Genomic DNA, 22,769 nt, shown 5'->3' with positions numbered 1-22,769 from the left:
GGTGACCCGGAGGTTTTTCCGAGGCATCCCCACTCCCTGTGGGAGTGGCCCTCGAGGCCAGGCCACAGGCCTTGGTGACCCGGAGCTTTTCTGGGCATCACCAGTGCCTGTGGAAGGTGCCCTCAAGGCCAGACCACAGGACTTGGTCACCTGCAATCCCTGTGGAAGGTGCCCTCGAGGCCAGACCACGGGACTCGGTCACCTGCAGTCCCTGTGGAAGGTGCCCTCGAGGCTATTTTGTGAGATTTGCCCACCAGGGTTTTTTCCGAAGCGTCTCTCGTGCAAGTTCCCTTGAGACAAGACTGTGGGATGGCAGGGAGACGCTTCAGCCTGTTCAGGCTGCTGAGGAGGAAGAAGAGCAGCAGAGGCCCTGGGGTGGCCCCAGCACAGCAAGCTGAGGAGCCCCTGCAGCAGGGTGAGTGCTGGAGCTGGGCAACAGGGCTGGTGGCTGCAGCCAGCTTGGCCCCTTCCTGTCCCCTCTGGACACGTCCAGGGAAAAAGGAGGGGGGAAGAGGGGCCCAGGCTGACCCCCCAGCATCCCTGCTCCATCCACTGGGCACCCCAGGGCCGGCCCTGCCTGTGGAGTGCAGGGCTGGGCTGTGTTCCCTGGCCTCTCCTGCAGCCCCTCAGCTCTGCCTGCGCTCGCTCTTTGACAGATGCAGGCCAGGACCGGACAGAGGAGCAGGACCACCCCCGTGGCCGCTTCCGCAGAGCAGTTCAGGTACCTGCAGCCATCCCCCCCTGGGCTGGGCCTGCTGTGCCTGCTCCGCCTGGCACTGCTGGTGGAGCGCTCCCATGGACTTCCCTCTCTTCCCTACCCTTTCTTCTCCTGCAGAGGTTGCTGAAAATCATGCGCATTCAGCGTAGAACACCCAGAACCACACCACCTGAGCTCGTGTCAGAGCCTGACACCAGGCCAGTTGAGCTCAAAGAAAAGCCTGATGGCAGCACCGCGCCGATTGATCACACGGAAACCTCTGACACCGCTGTGAGCGAGGACACGGCCAACCCTGACACCGCACTGGCCGATCTCATTGCAAAGGATGACACAGAACCCAGTCATTGCACAGCAAAGCCCGACATCGCTTTGGCTGAAGACACAACCGGCTCTGACACCACAGCGACTGATGTCATGGCCAAGGTTGACATGGCGCCGATGGCCATTGATGGCACATCACCCTCTGATGCAGCACCGATGGACGGCACAGCAAAGCCTGACACCGCTTTGGCTGGTGACACAACCGGCTCTGACACCACAGCGACTGATGTCATGGCCAAGGTTGACATGGCGCCGATGGCCATTGATGGCACATCACCCTCTGATGCAGCACCGATGGACGGCACAGCAAAGCCTGACACCGCTTTGGCTGAAGACACAACCAGCTCTGACACTGATCTCGTGGCACAGGCTGACATCACACCGATGCCGACTGAGGGCAGAGCAAGCTCTGATGAGGCACCGATGGATGACGCAGCAAACCCTGAGACTGCCGTGACTGATGACACAACCAACACCGAAACCACAACAAGTGATCTCATGGCAGAGGGTGACGCCACGAGTGAGGGCATCGGAAACACTGCCACCACGCCAGCTGAGAGTGTGACTGATGCTCCCAATGTGCACTTTTTGGAGGGGAAAGGTGTCTCCAGTTGGAAGCCAGTAAGCAGCCTGTGGCCAGAGTTTAAGTCCCCCAGGGGTCTTGTGGCCTCTCAAGTTGGGTCTGCTGGGCCCCTAAGCCTTTAAGGCCAGCAGAGTGTGGTGGGAAGGGAAGCACTTCTCAGAGAAGCTGGGCAACCTGCTCCCTCTGGCAGCTCCTCAACTGTCCCCCACTGCCTCTCCAGGTGCCGACCATCGTTTGGTACATCTACCATGACCTCACCTCCCACGTGTCTCCTCACACTGACATCTGCAGGCTTGCTGAGGCACACCCATGCGATGTGGTGATGACTCTCCTGCGCTGTGCCCCAGAGTGTGACAGGTACAGGGCCCAGTTGCCTTGCTGGCTCAGGGATCACCAAACCTTACAACCCCTCACCCTGCAGAGCCTGTCCCATGTGGTCTGCCAGACAGATGGAGACTTCCAGGAACCTTGGGCCCCTCCATTTCCCATCGCTGGCCTGTCAGCCCCCAATCCTACTGCTACATGCCCTCCCTGCCCCTCAAGGCACCGTGGCTGTCACATGGGCCCCCACAGCTGCCCAGGCCACAGTGCTGAGGCTGAGACCCCCCTGACCCAGAGCTCTGGCTCCACAGAGCTGCTGCAATGATGTGGAGAAGCATCGGCTCCTCAGGAACAGCAGTGGAGAAGGTGCTGCCAACACTGCTCCGAGTGATGGAGGACTGGCCAGTGCACGGAATGTCCACCTCCGATGGCGACAACAGAGACATGTTTGCCCCAGCTGTGAGTTTCTAGAAGTGGCCTTTGCTCCTCCCCACGTCGCCTCTCCAGTGGCTCTCCATCCTCCCCCACCCCTGCATCTCTCTGCCTCAGGCCTTGGGCTGCAAATGTGGCTGAGGGGCAGGTTCAGGGACACCAGGCAGGCTGCTCCCCCTGCCTCTCCCCGGCCTCTCCCTCCCACACTCGGGCCCTGCCACGTGGACCTCTCGCACTGAGCGCTGTCTCTGTGTGCTTTGATTGCAGGCAACCCTGGCACTGTGGCTGATCATCCAGGAGCCCACGTGCCAGGGTACAGTCATAAATTACATCCCTCACCTGCTCGTGGCTCTGCTGTTCCAAGTGTCCATGAGCACAGAGCAGGTGCCAGAAGAGGTGAACGCCTTCTGGAGGGGATGCCTGGAGCAACACCGCCTTCCCACCCAGCCCAGCAGGTGCTCCATCCCAGTCCTCTCTCCCTGCCATGCCCTCGGGGCTGGGGCCAGCACTCCCAGCATGACCTGGCCTTTGCTCTGCACACAGGTTTTTGATAGAGACCATCAAGGCCCTGCTCTGCCACCTGCCGTGGGAGGATATTTGGATGGCAAGGAAGCGCAGGCTTGCCTGGGACCCACTCCTGAATTCCGACACTCATCACTATGCAGTGGGTCTGCATGTCAGGTGAGACAATCTTGTCTCTGCTGCTCCCATCATCTCTACCCTGGGCACAGGGCACTCCACACAGCCCCTATGGGTGTAGGGCAGAGGGCCTTGGCCCCAAGGGATGGCTGAGTAGCTTGGAAAAGGCTGCGCGAGGCGGGTGCACAGGAGGAGCCACCTGCCATAGTGCCCACGTCCCATCCTGGGCTGCTGGGAAAAGACCAAGACTCTGTGAGTCACTGCTGGGAGAGCTTTACCCACCCTGCTCAGGGTTCATGCTTTTCCCCCTGACAGGGAGATGCGCCGCCAACTGACCCCCTCCCATTCCCCACTGACAATCCACCTGCTGGGGCTGCTCAGCTCTGAGGACCCCCGTTGGGAGCTGCCTGCCCTGGAGTTCCTTGTGGAGGTGAGCCCGATGGCAAGCGCTGCCTGGCCCAGCTGCCTCCCCCTCTCTGCCCTCTCACAGCCACAGCTGCCTGGGACGGTGCCTGCGCCCTGTGCTGCTGCCTGGGCCCAGCCCTGGGCAGCTCCGGGCTCCTGCTGCCCGGGTACCCTGTCACTGCTCTCTGCCTTCCAGCTCCTGGACTATCTGGACGGAAGGAGATGTCAGAGCAGTGTTGAACAGATCCTGTCAAGGCACCTGCAGAGCGAGTGCCAAGAGAGATGTCGCCTGGCTCTCCGAGGCCGCATGGTGCTCTGGATGGATCTGTCAATGGTGAGAAGGGGACACCCGGCTGAAGCCACACGGGCAACCTGGGGCTGGGGAAGGCAGTCCCTTGGGCTTGGCATGGCTCTGGCAGCTGTGGATGCTCTTCCCAGCTCTCCTGCCTCCCTGTTCTGCTGCCTGGGCCCTGCGGGACAGGTCTTTGGCCTCTGGGCCCCGGAGCAGCAGGGTGGGGTTGCACCGCCAGAGAGCTGTTGGTGGGGCAGCTGTTCAGGGCTTGACAGCACAGCACTGTGTTCCACACAGGCCCAAAGCATCTGTAGCCTGTCTCAACACCTCCTGGAGCTGCTGCCTGATGCAGACGGAGAGCTGGTCGTGATGACCCTCTCTGTGTTTGTGACTGTGATCCGGGACAAAGACATTCGGGCACTCATCTCCACTGCCCCCAAGCTGGCTGAGGCGCTCCGGCCACTCTTTGACAACGTAAGGCTTTGTGTCCCCAGTCCACAGGCACTGGCTGCTGCCAGGAAACTTTGTGCCCTGTGGATGTTCAGGCTTGTGCCTGTGCCTGGTTGGCCTGGAGCATCCAGTGCTGAGGTCTTTTTCTCTTCTTTTGCACCCATGTGCAGCTGTCCTCCTTTCACTTCTTCCAAACGGTGATGGAGGTACTGGTGGAAGGGGGAACACAGCCCTTGGAGATGCAGATGCACCAGAGCCTGGTGCTGTGGTTCTTCCTGCACTATGATGAGCACCAGTGCGTGGCAGAGGTGAGCACTGTGGGCTCTGGGGTCCCCGTGGCAGGGGTTGAGCTGCCTCCTGCCCTGGGGTTTTGTGGCCTCCAGTCTCGTGGTCGGGAACCAAGACCTGGCCACAGAAATTCAATACAGCTGCCATTCCAGATTTTTATGGAGGGGAAAGGTGTCTGTAAGTAAGCAGCCTGTGGCCAGGGCTCAAGTGCCCCAGGGGTCTCGTGGCCTCTCATGCCAGGTCCGCTGGCCCCTAAGCCTTTGAGGCCACACTGTGTGGTGGGAAGGGAAGCATTTCTCGGTGAAACTGGGCAACCTGCTCCCTCTGGCACCTCTTCAACTCTCCCCCACTGCCTCTCCAGGTGCCGACCATCGTGAGATCCATGCACCAGTGCCTCACCTCCCACATGGCTCCAGGTGTCACGATGCACAAGAACATCTGCAGGCTCGCTGAGGCACACCCACGGGATGTAGTGATGACTCTCCTGCGCTGTGCCCCAGTGTGTGACAGGTACAGGGCCCAGCTGCCTTGCTGGCTCAGGGATCACCAACCCTTACAGCCCATCACCCTCTAGAGCCTGTCCCATGTGGTCTGCCAGACAGATGGAGACTTCCAGGAACCTCGGGCCCCTCCATTTCCCAGCCCTGGCCTGTCAGCCCCCAATCCTACTGCCACATGCCCTCCCTGCCCCTCAAGGCACCGTGGCTGTCACCTGGGCCCCCACAGCTGCCCAGGCCACAGTGCTGAGGCTGAGACCCCCCTGACCCAGAGCTCTGGCTCCACAGAGCTGCTGCAATGATGTGGAGAAGCATCGGCTCCTCGGGAACAGCAGTGGAGAAGGTGCTGCCAACACTGCTCCGAGTGATGGAGGACTGGCCAGTGCACGGAATGTCCACCTCCGATGGCGACAACAGAGACGTGTTTGCCCTGGCTGTGAGTTTCTAGAAGTGGCCTCTGCTCCTCCCCATGTCACCTCCCCCACCCCTGCATCTCCCTGCCTCAGGCCTTGGGCTGCAAATCTAGCTGAGGGCAGGTTCAGGAACACCAGGCAGGCTGCTCCCCCTGCCTCTCCCCTGACCTCTCCCTCCCACACTTGAGCCCTGACACATGGACATCTTGCACTGAGCGCTGTCTCTGTGTGCTTTGATTGCAGGCAACCCTGGCACTGTGGCTGATCATCCAGGAGCCCAAGTGCCAGGATGCAGTCATGAATTACATCCCCCGCCTGCTCGTGGCTCTGCTGTTCCAAGTGTCCATGAGTACAGAGCAGGTGCCAGAAGAGGTGAACACCTTCTGGAGGGGATGCCTGGAGCAACACCACCTTCCCACCCAGCCCAACAGGTGCTCCATCCCAGTCCTCTCTCCCTGCCATGCCCTGGGGGCTGGGGCCAGGGCTCCCAGCATGACCTGGCCTTTGCTCTGCACACAGGTTTTTGGTCCAGACCATCAAGGCCCTCTTCTGCCGGCTGCAGTGAGACAATGAGGTGGTGTCAGTGGAGCGCAAGTGTGGCTGGGACACGCTCCTCTGTGCTGACACCCAGCACTATGCAGTGGGGCTGCTGGCCAGGTGAGACACCCTTGTCCCTGCTGCCCCCATCATCTCTGCCCTGGGCATGGGGCACCCCACACAGCCTGATGGGAGAGCTTTGCCCACCCTGCTCAGGCTCCATGGTTCCTTCTTTCCCCCTGACAGGGAGATGCACCACGTCTTGCTCCCTTTCTATTCCCCAATGGCAATCCACCTCCTGGGGCTGCTCAGCACTGAGGACCCCCGTTGGGAGCTGCCTGCCCTGGCCTTCCTTGTCGAGGTGAGCCTGATGGCGAGCGCTGCCTGGCCTGCCTGCCTCCCCCTCTCTGCCCTCTCACAGCCACAGCTGCCTGGGACGGTGCCTGCACCCTGTGCTGCTGCCTGGGCCCAGCCCTGAGCAGCTCCAGGCTCCTGCCACCCGGGCACCCCGTCACTGCTCTCTGCCTTCCAGGTCCTGGACTTTCTGGACAGGAGTAAATGTCATGACAGTGTCCTGCCCATCCTCTCAAAGAACCTGCGGAGCCAGTGCCCAGAGAGGCAGCACCTGGCACTCAGAGGCCTCCTGGTGCTTGCTGTGGATCCCTCAATGGTGAGAAGGGGACACCCGGCTGAAGCCACACGGTCAGCCTGGGGCTGGGGAGGGGAGGTGCTTGGGTTTGGCTGGGCTTTGGGAGCTGTGGCAGCTGCTCCCAGCTCTCCTGCCTCCCTCTTCTGCTGCCCTGGCCCTGTGGGACAAGCCTTTGGCCTCTGGGCCCCGGGGCAACAGCGCGGGGTTGCACTGCCAGAGAGCTCTTGGTGGGGTAGCTGTTCAGGGCTTGACAGCACAGCACTGTGTTCCACACAGGCCCAAAGCATCTGCAGCCTGGATGAAATCCTCCTGGAGCTGCTGCCTGATGCAGATGGAGAGCTGGTCGTGATGACCCTCTCTGTATTTGAGGGTATGCTCCAGGATGAAGACATTCGGGCATTCGTCTCCACTGCCCCCAAGCTGGCTGAGGCACTCCGGCCACTCTTTGACAATGTAAGGCTTTGTGCCCTTCACCTCTAGGCACTTAGTGGATGTTCAGGCCTGTACCTGGTTGGCCTGGACCATCCAGTGCTGAGGTCTTTTTCTCCTCTTTTATCCCAGGACAACACCCACGTGCAGCTACTCTCCATTCGCCTCTTCCAAGAGGTGATGGAGCTGCTGGTGGAAGAGGGAACACAGCTCTTGGAGACACAGGTGCACCAGAGCCTGGTCCCACTGTTCATCCACGGGCATGACGAGAACCAGTGCGTGGCAGAGGTAAGCACTCGTGGGCTCTGGTGTCTCTGTGCACGGGGCTGGGCTGCCTCCTGCCCTGGGGCCTCAAGGGCTCCAGCCTCCTGCTGGCCTTGGTGCAGGGACACAGGGGCTGTGCCCTGGGCTGTGGTGCCATGTCCTGCTCTCTGCTGCTCTGCAGGCCTCTCGGGAAGTGCTGCTTTGCGCTGCCAGGTTCCTCAAGAGAAGGGACCTGGAGAAGCTGTTGAGGAAAGAGCAGCACTTCAAGTTCTGCGATTGCCTGGTAAGGATGACCCTGAAGGCCCAGCCTCAGGCTGGACAAGCCCCCAGGCCCCGATGCCAAGTGTGTGGGGGTGGCACTGTGCCCCTGCCACTGCTGTAGCCACAGACACCCCCGTGCCCTCTGCAGATGGACAAGGACGTGAGCCGAAGGGCCGAGCACCTGCACCAGGCCCTGCCCTACCTGCAGAGCCCACAGCAGCCCCTGCGAGAGGCGGCCGTCAGGTTCATGGGTGAGCCCCAAGCCCGCGGTCCCTCCCTCCCCACTGCAGCTCAACCCTAGCCCCGGCTGCTCCAGCGGCAGCAGGATGTGGCCCAGGGATGTGCTGGGGAGCCCCGAGTGCCCTGGCGGCTGCTGCTGCCCTCTACCAGCCGCGCCCTTGGGTGTCCTGATGCGGGAAGGCCCCGGTTCAGCCCTGCCAGGCCAGGAGGCCGTGGGGGGGGAGCTGTGCTGCTGGGGCCCTGACACACTCTCTGTTCCCAGGGATTGCTGCCTGGCACATGCAAGACCTGCAGCTCCTCATGAGGGGTGAGTGAGGACAGTGGGCTCTCACTGGGGGCTGGCAGGGGGGAGCACAGACCCTGGGCAGGGAGCTGCAATCCCTGCCCTGCCTGCGCGGGGCTCTGCTCCCTGCACGGACAAGGGGTGCTGTGGGCAGAGCAGGGGCACATTTCAGGGGCAGGGAGAGGATTGGGGGCCAGCACCTTCCCGCTCATCCTGTTGACCCCTGCTCCCTGCTGGCCATGGCAAGAGCTGGCTGGGATGGCCCTGGCAGGAAGGGCTCCTCAGGTTCCCACACATCCAGGCTCTGACCGTGGCTCCGTTCCTCTCTCTTCCAGCCTTTGAAGCCATGAGCCAGGACGACTGCCCGTCCTACTGCACCATGCGGACTGAATTCTTGTCCGCTTTTAGACGGGCAGTAACAAAGTAATTTCCAGCCAGACAACCTGCGTCCCTCCAACAGCACTGGAAGACCAAGGGACGAGACCACTTCTCATGGGAGCTGGAGATTCAGCTGATGCTGGGCCCAGCTGAGCCAGCCGGCAAGGCCAGGCAGCTCCTGGCCTGCCCACCTCTAGGAACAGCCCCTTCCCTTCCCAAACCTTACCTTTCCAAACCTTCCCTTCCCAAACCTTCCCTTCCCAAACCTTTCCAAACCTTCCCAAACCTTCTCCTGCCCACACTTAATCCTCCCTTTCCCCTTAGCTTAAGAAGGTTCATCCCTTCCCTTCCCCTTAGATTAATAAACATCAGCTCCCCTCCTCTCCCCTCCCCTTGCCAAACCTTCCCTTTCCTCCCCAAGCCTTCCCTTCCCAAACCTTCTCTCCCCTCCCCTTCCCTTCTCCTGCCCACACTTCATCCCTCCCTTTCCCCTTAGCTTAAGAAGATTCATCCCTCCCCTTCCCCTTAGATTAATATCAGATCCCCTCCCCTCCCTTCCCCTCCATCCCCTTTCCTTCCCTCCCCAAACCTTCCCAAACCTTCCATTCCCTCCCCTCCCCTTGCCAAACCTTCCCTTCCCTTCCCAAGCCTTCCCTTCCCAAACCTTCTCTCCCCTCCCCTTCCCTTCTCCTGCCCACACTTCATCCCTCCCTTTCCCCTTAACTTAAGAAGCTTCATCCCTCCCCTTCCCCTTAGAGTAATAAACACAGGCTCCCCTCCCCCCCAAACCTTCCCTCCCCTCCCCTCCCCTCCCCTCCCCTCCCCTCCCCTCCCCAAACCTTCCCAAACCTTCTCCTGCTCACACTTAATCCTCCCTTTCCCCTTAGCTTAAGAAGGTTCATACCTTCCCCTTAGATTAATAAACATCAGCTCCCCTCTTTTCCCCTCCCCTCCCCTTCCCAAACCTTCCCTTACCTCCCCAAACCTTCCCCTGTCCACACTTCATCCCTCCCTTTCCCCTTAGCTTAAGAAGATTCATCCCTCCCCTTCCCCTTAGATTAATATCAGCTCCCCTCCCCTCCCTTCCCCTCCATCCCCTTTCCTTCCCTCCCCAAACCTTCCCAAACCTTCCCTCCTCTCCCCTCCCCTCCCCAAATCTTCCCTCCCCTTCCCTCCCCTCCTTTCCCCTCCCCAAACCTTCCCAAACCTTCCCTCTCCTCCCCTTGCCAAACCTTCCCTTCCCTTCCCAAACCTTCTCTTCCCTCCCCTCCCCTTCCCTTCTCCTGCCCACACCTCATCCCTCCCTTTCCCATTACCTTAAGAAGCTTCATCCCTCCCCTTCACCTTACATTAATAAACATTCACTTTCTCCCCCTGACCTGCATCTTTGTGGAACTCAATCGCCACAAACCTCAGCCCTGCAGCTCACGGGCCCGCTCCTGCCTTGCTTTCGCCCCTTGTGCCGTGGGCACACACACACAGGGACAAGGGCACTTCAGGCTGCCCTTGTCCCTAGGGCTCTGGGACACATTTAAAACTGCTTTAGCACAGGTCCCACCAGCACTTTCTCTCCAGTGCCACAGGGAGCCTGGCAAGCTGGGCACGCACCCACTCAGCAAACCCCTGGCAACTCTGCTCTGCCTCAGGCAACACCTCAGCTCAGCCATTGCAGCTGGGCTGGGGCCCTTCTGTCTCACACTCACTCGCAGCACTGACTGTCTCAGAGACAACACCTTCAGGACATCAACCTCAAGCCTACCCACAGGGTACCTGAGTACTCCCAAACAACAACAAAAATACCACCAATCTGCTCTACACCTATTCATCAACCCCTGCAAGCACCCCAAAGCACAAGCATCACACCTCAGCCACAGCCCCTGGCTGACAGCAGAAAGCACCAGCCATCTCCTTGCCATAGGATCAAGATGTTGATCTGTTCTCTACACACTCAGCTCTCCTTCCTCCCCACCTGATTTTATTGTGCTCATTACCTGACTGCACACGCTGAGCTTCTTGGCCTCCAAATGTTTATAACTATCTTGGTCTCGAAAATTCTCGTCTCCTCTGCACCTTCTCTACTCAGAAGAAATGTAGGGTTTTTTTGGTTCCTTTTTTTTTCCCCCTAACTCTTACAAGCAAACTGCTGTTTGGATCAATGGAATCATTTGCTCCTCCTTTACTGTCTTGGAAACAAAGGCACAACTTTAGAGCCTCTACTCTTTCTCTCCCTTACCATCAGGATTAAGGCATAAAGGAGCTTCTCTGGGCTGCATGCAGGTGACATTGTCTTGGCAATAACCCAGAACTAGCTCGGAGTGAAACTGTGTTCACCCAGCACAAGAGTGTATGGAACAGACCCAAGACTAGTGCTGCCATTCTGTTCAGAAGGCAGAGAAATTCACATGCACACATCAAACTCTTCTTGTGCAAGCATGTGGAGAGCTGAGCAGAAACACAACCCCAGCTATCCCAGTCTCCACGTACCTCTCTGTGTGCTAAGCAAGAGGAGGAATGGACACCTTCGTCTGAGTTTGTAGGTGTACTTTACAAGTTAACTCTTCCAAGTCTTCTGGTAGTCTCCAAAGCAGAGAGACTTCACAGCCCCTGCTCCAGCGCCTGCACCCTCCAGCTACGGCACCCGAGACCTTTTGCTCTTCGGCTCCCCAAACGCATCAGCTGCAACAGCAGCCTAAGGCAACCTAAAGCAGAGGGGCACAAAGAGCTGTGGGAAGGAACAGCCCTGTGTCCATGCAGACACACACACAGCACGCAGCTGCAACACAGGCATGCGAGGAAAAGCCCCAGCCCTACCAGTCCTCTTCGGGAGCCTTCATTCATTGCAAGAGGAGCCCGGCTCAGCTTCTCCTCCAGAACAAGCGGCTTCGAAGCTGTTGCGGGGGCTGGATGAAGGAGATGCTGCAAGGGCAAGGTGCAGTTGACCACCAAGTCATCGTAGCTGACAGGGGTGTCGTGGAAGACGGAGAGCTGGATTGCCTGGGCTGGGCTGGGCTCGGATGGGCTGGGTTGGGCTGGGCTCGGATGGGCTGAGCTGGGCTGGGCTCGGGCACACCTGGGCGTGGGGTGGTGCCGGGCGGGGAGGAGCCGCGGGGGCGGGCCCGGGCTGGGGACGGGCGGGCCCGGGCTGGGGATGGGCGGGCTCCCGTCTCAGTTCGCTCCCGTCCCGCCCCGCTTTAGCCCAGGCCCGGCCGGCAGGAGCCAGGAGCTGCCGCCGGGAGGAACTGCTGCCCAGCCCCGAGAAGCGCGGCGGGGACACACAGCCGCTGACAAGGCCGGGACAAACCTCCGCCCCGCCCGGCGGGCTCCAAACCCACCGCTCCACATCTCCCGGCGAGGGCTGAGCCTGCCCCTGCTCCGACCTGCGGCATCTCGGCGCCTGCACGGCCAGAGCGGTGACCCAGGGCAGCGCTGCCCCAGCCGCCCGCAGGGAGGAGCGCATCGGGATGGGCTGGCTCCGCCTCTGAAAACTTCCTTGGAACAGCTCTGCCGGTTGGGCATTAATCGCAGCTGATTAAGGTTTTTGGCACTCGGCGTGCAGGCTTTGTTTTGGGGTGCGTTTCTTTGGGGCTCTGATGGCACCTAATAAAGTTGAAATGAAAAGAGTTGGAATTGCTTTGCGAAGTTCACAGCAAGATGGGCTGAACTGGGTAGGGAACAAGGAAGTCCTGTTTCCGTGTGGCACTGTTTAGCTGACATCGTCCCAGTGAGGTTTCAATGCCTGAGATGTGGTCTTCTGAATGTCCACTGCAGCTGGATGGTGCTGAGGCTGGATGAGAGCTTGCAGCCTTTTCTGGGCATTTGTTTCTTTCCTTTTTTCTTTTCTTGTCCTTTTCCAGACCACTCTTCTCACCTCAACCCTTCATCTTTCCTATTCTACCCAGACCGGAGCGGAGTGCCCCTGGTTTGCCACCCCCTTTCCTCCTTGCCCCCTTGCCCATGCTCTTTTCTTCTTTGAGAGCTCCAAGTTTTGCAGGAGCACCAAGGCAAGGCTCCTTCCAGCCTCAGACAGAGCAGGGGACTTCCCATTGCCTCCTTTGGAGAGAGCAGGTGGAACAGCTTCAGCAATGTTATCGTTCCTCACAGGGAAGCAACCCTTCTGCCAGAAAAACTTGGAGAGTCTTTTAGCAGACTTCTGACAGGCCCCCTTCCAAGGCTTTTAAGTTCTTTGATCTGTCCCTATTAGCTGGAGAAAAGAAGTGTGGAAAATTTTTTGGAGCTCAGATGGGACAGGTGTCATGGTTTGAGATTTTCCAAAATCCTAATTCCCTAGTCCTAGCCCCCTTCCCCATCTCAACCTAATGTGGGATGGGTTTTTCCAGACAAAACACGCCAGACTCAAAGTGGGGAAAAGGGAATATATTACAAAGACTGTACAAATAAATATTATAATACATTATACACATGATCACAACTATCTCTACCATGACATAAGTATTTACAATGGATCAGATCTCCTCTCCCCTCCAAATAAAAGTCCAGGAGGGAAAGAAGGATAGATCCCTTTCCAGTCTCTGAACAGCAGTATCTTCTAAGGCAGCAGGTTCTCCTCATCCGTCTTCCATGCAGAGTTGCAACTGGATTGTTGTAGCTGGATCCCTTTTCAATACACACAAGGGGGTCTCCAAGCCCCTCGGCTCTCCTTCGGTCCAAGCGAAGGCCTCACCTGTGGACTGCCAGCAGGGACCAGACTCGCGTCACCACAGGTATATCACGAAATGCGGGGGCATCTTCGTGAAAGTCCCTTCCTCAGGGGATTCACCCCTGAGTCAGAACATCTTGGGCAGCATTCAGTTGCAAGCCTTTGCCTCAAGAGTTCTACCAGAGCTCCTGTGCTCCGTCTCAGGCTGCCAGGCTTGTCAGCAGCAGCAAGGGGGGGCCAAGGTCAACTCCCCCTGCATTCCTTCTCCGTCCCGGTCAAGCTTCAGGACGCTTTTGAGCTTCTTAGCTCCTCTTTGCAAGTGTTGTAGCACTCCAAGGCTCTTTCAAGTAAGAGTCTATCATCTTTCTCCTTTCTCGGAGGTCTCAAAGGAGTTTGGGGGGGTCTGGGTCAGTTCTTACCCCCAAAACTCTGTAACTCTGCTGCTGACTCTCTTTTCCTCGGCTCTCCTTCCAGGAGTCCTTTCTCTGGTGCTGCATGTCTTTGTTGCTTCTTCGGTTCAGTTCTTATCTGTCCTGGCTCTCTGCCACCGTTTCTCTGGTCAATGTTGGCTGCTGCTTCGCCGGTCGCTGCCCACGATGCAGAAACATCTCCCGGCTTAACTACAGACACTTAGCCCAGTCTAAGACTGTTCCAAGTCTCTGCAGTCCCCCCAACCGGGGGCTGGGGGGGCCAGAGCCCTCCAAGGGGCTCCGAGCCCCTTCCTCGTGGCTCTACAACATGGCCACCTCTCCTGCAAACAACTAAACTACAACCCTTCTTCTTCCAGTCAGCTTGTGGTGTGTTTATATTTTTCAGGAGTGCAGATTGGACAAATCTCAAGTGTTACCACCCCTGGGGGTTACCACTTCTCAGCCTCTGAAGGAAAACCTAGTTCAAACCATTACAACATGCACACAGGTATTTCAGTGTGAAGCTGTGCAAGAGCCTCCCTAGGCACTGCCCTGTACCTTTGTACGTGTGTACACCTGTGCCTGTGCTTGTTTCCCGTGTGTAGAAGCTCATCCCATGAGCGGTTGCACACAATGTCATGTAAGGCAGGGCTCTGCTGACATCCTCCTGGGCAGTTTCAGTGTTGCCATCTGAGGACTTCCCTTCTCTGATTTCACGAGCTAACTCCTGCAGTGCCAAGTTGTGGCAAGGCAGGGGCAGGAGCAAGAAAACCAGTCTCTGTGTCCAATACAGAAGGTGGGAGGGTGGGAGGGCAATTCCCTCTTGGGATGGATTCTGCTGATGAAGAGTGTTCTGTCTCTTTTGGGCTGTAGGGTTGCTGTAGGGTTGCTGCCAAAGGTGTGTGCAGACGGACAGATAAACAAGGTCAAGATGACCAAGTAAGAAATGATGAGGAAACACACGGCAGAACACTTTACAACTGTTGTGATCTTGGCCTGCCTGAAAAGAAGATGAAGAAAAAGTTTTAAGATTTGTCTTGTAATTCCGTAGTCTTTCTTTGACTTTAAAGTTTTTGAAGAAAACTGTAGGATGTTTTTGCAGCTCCTTCTGTTGTAAACTAATTTTAAATGGTGAAAAACGAACACAGAGGTCTTGAGTATTTGTCTCAGTAGTTAACAAAGTCCAGCGAAAGGTCAATAATGGTTGGGATATAAATGGATGTTAATTAGGCATTGTCACTGGAACTCAACAACAAAAATTTCTGTGGAAAATCACAATTTTCCTCCCAGAAGATTTATTTTGCTACCCAGTGAAGAGACTCTCTAAGTAAAATACCTAATTAATATTTGTCAGTGCAACCTACACAAGCCTACACATGGGTCTCTTGTGTTTGCCACTGGGTGGTGGGGGGAGAGAAGTGGTCACAGTGTTTTTCCCAGTCTCTTATTTTACTGGCAGAGAATCTGTATGTTTTTTTAGCACTATTAAACCCAAATATAACTCCAAGTATATTTGGTTAGAACAATGAATAAATTCTCTGATTGAAAATCAGGATTAGCGTTCCCTTTGTTGCCAGTAAACACTTTGATGGATGGCTTGAACTCCAAAATACATCTGAGATACTGTTGTTGATACTTAAATTTGTCATTTTGGCAATATCAGCTGAAGACCAGGAAACTTTGTTTTCCTCACAACAACCAACTCCCATATTAGTCTATTAGATTTTCATGCTGATTTTGCCAGTTCCAAGTTAATGTCTGTTTTGTAATGTTGCAGCAAATCCAAAGACAATTTAGATATGCCAGCAGGTTGTCTTCTACCAAGAGCTTGTTCAATCCCATTGGATTTTTGGGATTCATAAAAGTGTAATTTAAACAGCTGTTTTGATTGGCAACACCAGGAAATTTTAGGATTTTTTCCAAAAAACACCTGCTGAATGCAGTTTGATCCTTTTCTAGTAGTTTGTAATTGCAATGTCTGATAATTTGACTGCAAGCCAGCAGGTTAACTGAAAAGCAGAGTTTCAGGTTTATTTTAGGTATGTGATGACTTTGGCAACCAGTGATGAGTTGTGCCAACATGGTCCCAGCTGCCCTCAGAATGGTCCCAGTCACCCTCAGTATGACCCCAGCCACCTTCACTGTGGGCCCAGTTGCTCCCAATATGATCCCAGTTGTGCCCAGCATGGTCACAGTTGCTCCCACTTCCTCCCGGTGTGATCTCAGTTGCTCACAGTTGTCCCCAGCAAGGTCCCAGTAGCTCCCAGTTCCTCCCAGTGTAATCCCAATTGCTCCTAGTTGCCCGTAGCACAGACCCAGTTGCTCCCAGTATGATCCTGGTCTGATCCCAGTATGATCCCTGTATGATTGCAGTTGCCCCCAGTTTGTCCCAGTTGCCTCCAGCATAGATCCAGTCAATCCAAGTATGATCCCAGTCTTCCCCCAGCATGGTCCCAGTCAATCCAAGTTGCCCCACTGTAGATCCAGTCACTCCCAGTTGCTCTCAGTTGCCCCCAGCATGGTCCAAGTCGCTCCCCATGTGGTCCCAGTCACCCCCAGTATGGTTGCAGACACTCCCAGTATATCCCAGTTGCCCTCAGCATGCTCATAGTCACACCCGGTTACTTCTACTTGCCCCAGGATGGTTCCAGTTTCCATCAAGATAATCCCAGTCAATCCCAGTTTATGCCAGTTGCCTCCAGCATGCACCCTGTCACTCCCAGTTACTCCCAGTTGTTTCCAGCAGGATCCCAGTTGCTCCAAGGATGTTCCCAGTTGGCTTCCAGCCTGGCCCCACTGGCTCCCAGTTCCCCCCTGCGTAGTTCCAGTCACTCCCAGTTTGATCCTGGTCCTTTACAGTCACTCCCACTATAATTCCAGTATGGTGCTGGTCACTCCCACTATGATCCCAGTCACTCCCAGTCACTCCTAATAGGATCCCAGTTGCCCCCAAGGTGGTCCCAGTTGCTCCCAGCCACCCCCAGGATGGTTCCTTTCACTCTCAGGGACTCCCACTCTGAGTCCAGTATGGCCCCAGTCACTCCCAGTCATTCCCTGGAGGATGCCATTTGCCCCCTGCATGGTCCCAGTTGCTCCCAGTATGATCCCAGTATGAGTCCATTCATCCCCAGTAGGATCCCAGTAACTTCCAGAGACTTCCAGTACTAATCCAGTTTGATCCCGCTCATCCCCAGTATGGCTGCAGTCCCTCTCACACACTCTCAGTAGTATTGTAGTCACTCCCAGTAAGACCCCAACAGGACCCCAGCAGGGGCCCAGCTGCTCCCAGTAGGATCCCAGTTGCCCCCAGCATGGTTTCAGTTGCTCCCATTCACCCCTGTTATGGTTCCAGTCCCTCCCAGTATGATCCCTGTCACTCCCAGTCACTCCTTGTATATCCCAGTTGCCTCCAGCATGCTCCCAGTCAGTCCCAGTACGCTCCCAGTCACTCCCAGTATGATCCCAGTCACTCCTAGTCTCTCCTAGTATATCCCAGTTGCCTCCAGTGTGGTCCCACTCACTCCCAGTTGCTCCCAGTAGCTTCCAGCATGATCCCAGTTGCTCACAGCCACTCCCAGTCACCCCCAATGGGGTCCTAGTGCCTCCCAGTATGATCCCAGTAACTTCCGGACACTTCCAGTACAAATCCAGTTTGATCCCACTCATCCCCAGTATGGCTGCAGTCCCTCTCACACACTCCCAGGATTATTGCAGTCACTCCCAGTATGATCCCAGTATGACCTGAGTAGGGGCCCAGCTGCTCCCAGTATGATCCCTGTTGCCCCCAGTGTGGTTCCAGTTGCTCCCAGTCACCCCTACTGTGGTTCCAGTCACTCCCAGTATATCCCAGTTGCTTCCAACGTGCTGCCAGGTGCTCCCAGTATGATCCCAGTTGCCCCAGTTCTGGTCCCACTGGATCCAGTCGGGGTCTCGGTGTATCCCGGTGTCCCCCCTGTCCCCCCACCCCGGTGTCACCCTCTTTTCTCTCCCCACAGAGCTCCTGAGCCGGCGGCGGCCGCAGCCCCTCCCCGGGGCCTCAGGCCCAGTCTGGACCCCTCCTGTCCTTGTGAGGATTTTGGGGGGGTCGTGTGTCCCCCCTCCCCTGCTGTCACTCTGCCTCCGCCCAGCTGCTCCCAGTGATCCCAGTAAAGCTTCCCAGTTCTCCCCAGTCCCAGTTATTGGGGAGCAGTGGGGGAGAGGCTTGGGGGAATCCCAAGGGGTGGAGCCGAGTTTGGGGGAGCAGAACTGGCCCTGGGATGGATTGGGAATGGGGACCCCCCCTTTGTTCCCCCTGTGTCAACCCACTCTGGGAGGGTCTTGGTGGGGCACCTGCCCCTTAAAAAGCACCAAGCTCACCCCAAAATGTGCTGGGACCCCCCCAAACCTGCACAAAGGCCCTGGAGAACCCCCCAAACATACTCAGAGCCCATCCAGGACTCCACCTAACCCCTTTTTTTGGGGTGGTGGGACCCCAAATTGAGTTGGATGAAGCTGGGGATTGAGGGGATGAAGTGGAAGATGTGAGAGGAGGGAAAAATGGGGGTTGGGACCCCCAGAATAATCCGGGGGTGGGGTGGGGATTGAGGGGACTATGGAAAAGTGAAAGGAAGAGGGAAAAGCATGGAAAAAGGGGGGTGGTCTGGTGGGTCAGATGGTCCTATGAGGGTCTTTGGGCACAGAGGGGCTGGGAAAGGGCGATGGCCCCCTGAGCTCCCAACTTACTGTGGGGTGCTGGGGGCTGCTGGATCCAATTCAGCCTTGGGTTATGCCAACAGTTTCAGTTTAGAGGAATTATCGGGGTGTGACTGAACCATTTAGGTCCCCCAGGTTTTAATGATGGCAAATCAGATCTATTGATGGAAAGGGATTATTTAGGGATACAAATGATCAGACAAAAGATCTTCATCAGGATTTTTTTACTGCACAATAGAAACACTAAAAGACAGGATAAGATAGGACAGTGCTCTACACTAAAGCAATTGTTGAAGCAATTCTACTCAAGCTGGCACAAAAGCAATAATTCTTAATTAGAGATGGATGGAACTCCCCCAGACCAACGTTCATGGGGAGATCTCTGTTCTCAACCTCTAGGAGCGACCTTGGGGGGGGTCCCCAGCCAAGGCAGGAATCTCCACACACGCCCCAGGAAGGGTTCTTATGGAAAAAGCTGCCCCTGGGAAAGGGGACTGGCCCTTTGTGGTAGAAACCTCAGTCCACTCAAGTGCAAAGGGCCGCTATGACCCCCCCCAAAGGACAAGACAATTGGGGAAGGAAAGAGGGGCTTGGCTACCAGAGATCAAAGATTTCATGAGGTAAAACCACGTTCAGTTCAGGCTGAGGATGCTGCGGCACCGCCCGTGCGAACATTCCTGACGGGAGTGCGGCGGGCGGAGGGGGGGGGCTCTGTACAGGCGTTGCGCGCGCAGAGCGCCGTGGTTGCTTCCGGGAAGCAAAGATGGCGCTGGCTCCGTGCTGCACTGTGAGCTGGCGGGGCCTGCGGGAGAGCGGGGCTCTGGGGATCCCCCCGGGGGCTGCGGGGAGCGCGGGTGTGGGTGGAAAGGCTGGAGGGCTCGGGAGGGTTTAGCCGAGGGGCTCGGGGGTTCCCAAAGGGCAGAGCGCGAGGCCTGGAAGCCGCGGAGGGGGTGGGGGGCTGATCGACCGCCCTGGCTGCACTGCGCAGGCGCGCCGGCGGAGTACTCATGAGGAAACTGCAACTCCCATGAGGCTGTGCGCGATCCGCCATTACTTTTCCCGCCACAGCGCCCTTGCCGGCCCGGTGGACCGACCCCAGGGAACTGGGATCCCAGTGACCCCCCCGAACCCCAGAGACCCCCAACACTCAGCACACAGAGACCCCACAGGGAGGGGGGCCCGGGGGTCCCCTAAAGCCCAGCAGTGGGGTTCAGGGGATCTTCCAGGCCCCAAGGGAGGGGTCCTAGGGATGCTCCCCAAATCCGGGGGGGGAGATGTACCACATCTGGGTAAGGGGATCCCAGTGCCCCCGGTATATCCCAGTGACCTCCCAGTGACCCTCAGTACAGCCCAGTAACCCCCTCAGTGACTACCCAGTGTGTCCCAGTGACTCCCACTGCCCCCCAGTATGGCCCAGTGAACCTGCAGTGAGCACCCAGTAACCCCCAGTATGGCCAAGTAACCTGCCAGTGTCCCCCTGTGTGTCCTGGTAATCCCCCAGTAACTCCCCAGTCCTTCTCAGTGCCCTCCCAGCATTCTTCAGTTCCCCCCAGTCCCTCCCAGTGCCCCCTGGTTTCCCCCAGTGTGTCCCAGTATCCCCCAGCAATCACCCAGTGCCCCTCAAAGCCCCTCAGCTGTCTCCAACATATTCCCAGATGCCTTTGGCCTTTCTGTGAGTGTGTGTGGGGGGGGGGGGTGTTTTTGGGGTCAGTGTCCAGGGTGGTCCTGGGGTGAGATGCAGAATTTGGGACATCAGGGATGGGGTTTGGAGACAGTTGGGAGGGATTTGTGGACAAGGGAATTGGGGGTGTCAAGGGGGAATTGGGGCCGTGGGGAGGCCCTGCGAGAAATGGAGACACCAGGGGGGTCTTGAGGTGTTAAGGAGGGAACTGGGAACACCAAGAGGGTCTTGGGGACACCAGGGGGGTCTCAGGGTTGGGTTTAACACCGAACTGCAGCATCGCAAGCTGGTGGTGCTGACCCTCCTCTCCCCCCAGGGCCCCATTAGCCCCCTCAAATGTCCCCCAACCCCCCTTTAAATTTAATCCTCTCCTCCTACAGATCCCTTTGACCCCCCAATGCCCCCAAGACCTTTTAATTCCCCCAAATGCACCCAAAGGCCCCCAAAACCCCCAAATTCCAATCAAACACCCCCAGATCCCCCCAAATCTCCCCCAGCCCCCCCTCAAATCCCTTCCAACCCCCTCAAAGAGGGATCACCCGGCACCCTGGGACAAGAACACAGTACTGGGGGTACTGGGCTGTACTGGGAGGGCACTGGGGGGGCTCAGGTGTCCCAGGACAGAGTGGCCCAGCTCCAGGAGAGATCTGGGGAGCAGTGAGGAGGTACTGGTCTGTCCTGGTCTGTACTGGTCAGTACTGGTCTGTACCCCCAATCCCCAAAGCCCCTCCCCAGCTCCTCCAGCCCCTCCCAGGCCCCTGACTTGGTCCTGCTGCCCCTTGAGCATCTTCAGCTCTTGCAGAACCAGGCATTTCATCAGCAAATGTGCAGGTGACACCAAGCTGGGGGTGTGTTGATGTGCTGGAAGGCAGGAGGGCTCTGGAGAACAAGTGGTGTGAGGAGAGGCTGAGGGAGCTGGGGGTGTTGAGGCTGGAGAAGACGAGGCTCAGGGGAGACCTCCTGACTGTCTGCAAGTCCCTGCCAGGAGGTTGGAGCCAGGTGGGGGTGGGGCTGTTGTGCCAGGAAGCAGCAGTAGGACAAGAGGGCTGGGTCTTGAGCTGTACCAGGGGAGGTTTAGTTTGGATATTGGGAAGGAATTTTTTGCTGAGAGAGTAATCAGGCCTTGGAATGGTCTGGGCAGGGAGGGGGTGGAGTCAGCGTCCCTGGAGGTGTTGGAGGTGAGAGTGGATGTGGCCTCAGTGCCATGGTCTGGGAAGCACGGCGGGGTTGGATCCAGGGTTGGACTTGATGATCTTGGAGGTCTTTTCCAACCCAGCTGATTCTGTGATTCTCTGATTGCCATTCCTGTGGCAGCACATGCTTGAGGCTCTATCCCCAGGGTGATAGAGATGTCTGTCCATATCTATCTCCAAGGTTAGTCTGTAAATGTGTGGTGTTAGAAAAGCAGGCTGAGTTCTGGGCTGGTTGTAGAAGGAGAAAGAAGCCCAGAGGCCAGTGCAAGCAGGCAGCCCTCAGCTTGCACCTGATGTTCCCTCCCTGCAGGTTCCTATCCTTGAGCCCAGGCCCTGAGGTGAGGCTGAGAAGTGGCGCGGAGGTGAGCCCAGAGCTGTCCCTGAGGTGAGGCTGAGAATAAGTGCAAGGTAGAGGTGCTGCTGAGGAAGGAGAGCCCCGTGGTGGGAAAAAACAGATGAAGCTGTGAATGCCCATCCCTGAGCAGGTGCTGTGTCCATCCCCTGTGTGCCAGGTGAGCTGGGGCTTTGCTGCAGAGCTGCGGGCGCTGATTTGAGCATCTCCAAGTGCTGAGATGGTGGGCACCCAGGAACACCAACTGTGCCTGGCCACGGAGCCTGCAAGGAGGAGCAGAGACAGCGGTGGCAGTGTGGGGGGCCAGGTTGTCCCTGTGCCTTCCCCTGCAGGCCCTGGCTGTCCCTGCTGGGCCCCTGTCCATCCCCATCAGGTCCCTGCCCGTCCCCCCGGGCTGAGCTCCCCCCAGGAAGTGCCGTGGAGCTGAAGCTGCTGCCATCCCCCCCCTGCAGCCGCTGCCCCAGCCAAGGGAGCAGCAAAGGCAGGGCCAGGAGCAGAGGCAGCAGCAGGGGAGCCCTGGGGGGGCCGGGAAGCTCTTGTGTGGGTCAGGAAAGAGGCGCTGGGCACGAGGCCGGGGCTGTGCTGAGCAGGCCCAGCCCTCACATCCCCCCAGCCAACGCCGGCTGCCCGGGGGGCTTGGGAGGGACCCCCAGCCCGTGTGCCCCACACTGAGCTGGCAGAGAGAGAGCCAAGGGACAGGGCCACGGGCAGGGCCACGGGTGAGGGACAGGCAGGGCCATTGCAGGGGCACGGTGAGGGCTCAACCTGTGGCAGCAGAGCTGCCCAGGGCCGGGGGCAGCCGGGGGTGTTGGTACCAGGCAGTGGTGGGGCCGAGCAGAGCACGAGGCCTCTTGCAGAGCCCTGGAGCAGTCTCCCACTTGCCAGCCCTGCCCTGGTGGGGTGACACTTCATCCTCCCTGCAGGACACTCCCCCCGAACTCTTTAGAGGGCATTTTGTGTCTCTTCCTGGTTGCTGATTCCTTCTGGGGGCCTGAGGGAGCCTCTGCAATCCCATCCATGGCCACAGTCTCCTCTCCAGAGGAGAGGAGACTGACTGCAGACTTTGCAGAGAAATTTGTATCCCTAAGTGCTGATCTATCTTTGGGACCCAAGGGATCCTCTGCCATTCCATCCATGCAGCAGGAGTCACCCTGCTGCCCTTGACTCCCTGCAGAGGAACAAGTGCCCTCTCTCTGTTTGGGAGAAGCCAGATGCTGCCCCTGGGCCATCAGAAGTGGTGCTGAAGCCTCTTTCAGCCCAGCTCCCGGTGCAGTTTTCTCATCCCCTCACCGAGTGCCCGCTCCCCCAGCCGGCACTGACCAACCAGGGTGTTTGGCACACGTGGTTTGGTGGTTTGGAGAAACAGCCCCAAACTAGTAGGGGG

General features: G+C 57.6%; 1 protein-coding gene and 1 pseudogene across 1 annotated transcript; one reads left to right on the top strand and one right to left on the bottom strand.

Moving 5' to 3' along the window:
- The window catches only part of LOC135405246 (zinc finger protein 850-like), a 195,080-nt pseudogene that overhangs the window by 42,641 nt on the left and 129,670 nt on the right, over positions 1-22,769 (bottom strand).
- On the top strand, positions 6,894-9,299 carry LOC135404713 (maestro heat-like repeat family member 5). The gene is made up of 6 exons (XM_064639453.1): positions 6,894-6,998; positions 7,107-7,262; positions 7,420-7,521; positions 7,648-7,750; positions 8,002-8,046; positions 8,358-9,299. Exons 1-6 carry the CDS (start codon positions 6,894-6,896, stop codon positions 8,447-8,449), a joined length of 603 nt encoding a protein of 200 aa, XP_064495523.1. The 3' UTR covers positions 8,450-9,299.

The sequence above is a fragment of the Pseudopipra pipra genome, chromosome W (assembly GCF_036250125.1).
Source record: "Pseudopipra pipra isolate bDixPip1 chromosome W, bDixPip1.hap1, whole genome shotgun sequence".
Taxonomy (NCBI): Eukaryota; Metazoa; Chordata; class Aves; order Passeriformes; family Pipridae; genus Pseudopipra; species Pseudopipra pipra.
This window is presented reverse-complemented; position numbering and strand designations above follow the sequence as displayed.

Excerpts from the sequence above, each read along its gene's own strand:
- LOC135404713 (XM_064639453.1), top strand. The coding sequence starts at position 6,894 with ATGACCCTCTCTGTATTTGAGGGTATGCTCCAGGATGAAGACATTCGG. Across the intron at positions 6,999-7,106 it reads TCCGGCCACTCTTTGACAAT|GACAACACCCACGTGCAGCT; the intron begins GTAAGGCTTTGT and ends CTTTTATCCCAG. Across the intron at positions 7,263-7,419 it reads AGAACCAGTGCGTGGCAGAG|GCCTCTCGGGAAGTGCTGCT; the intron begins GTAAGCACTCGT and ends GCTGCTCTGCAG.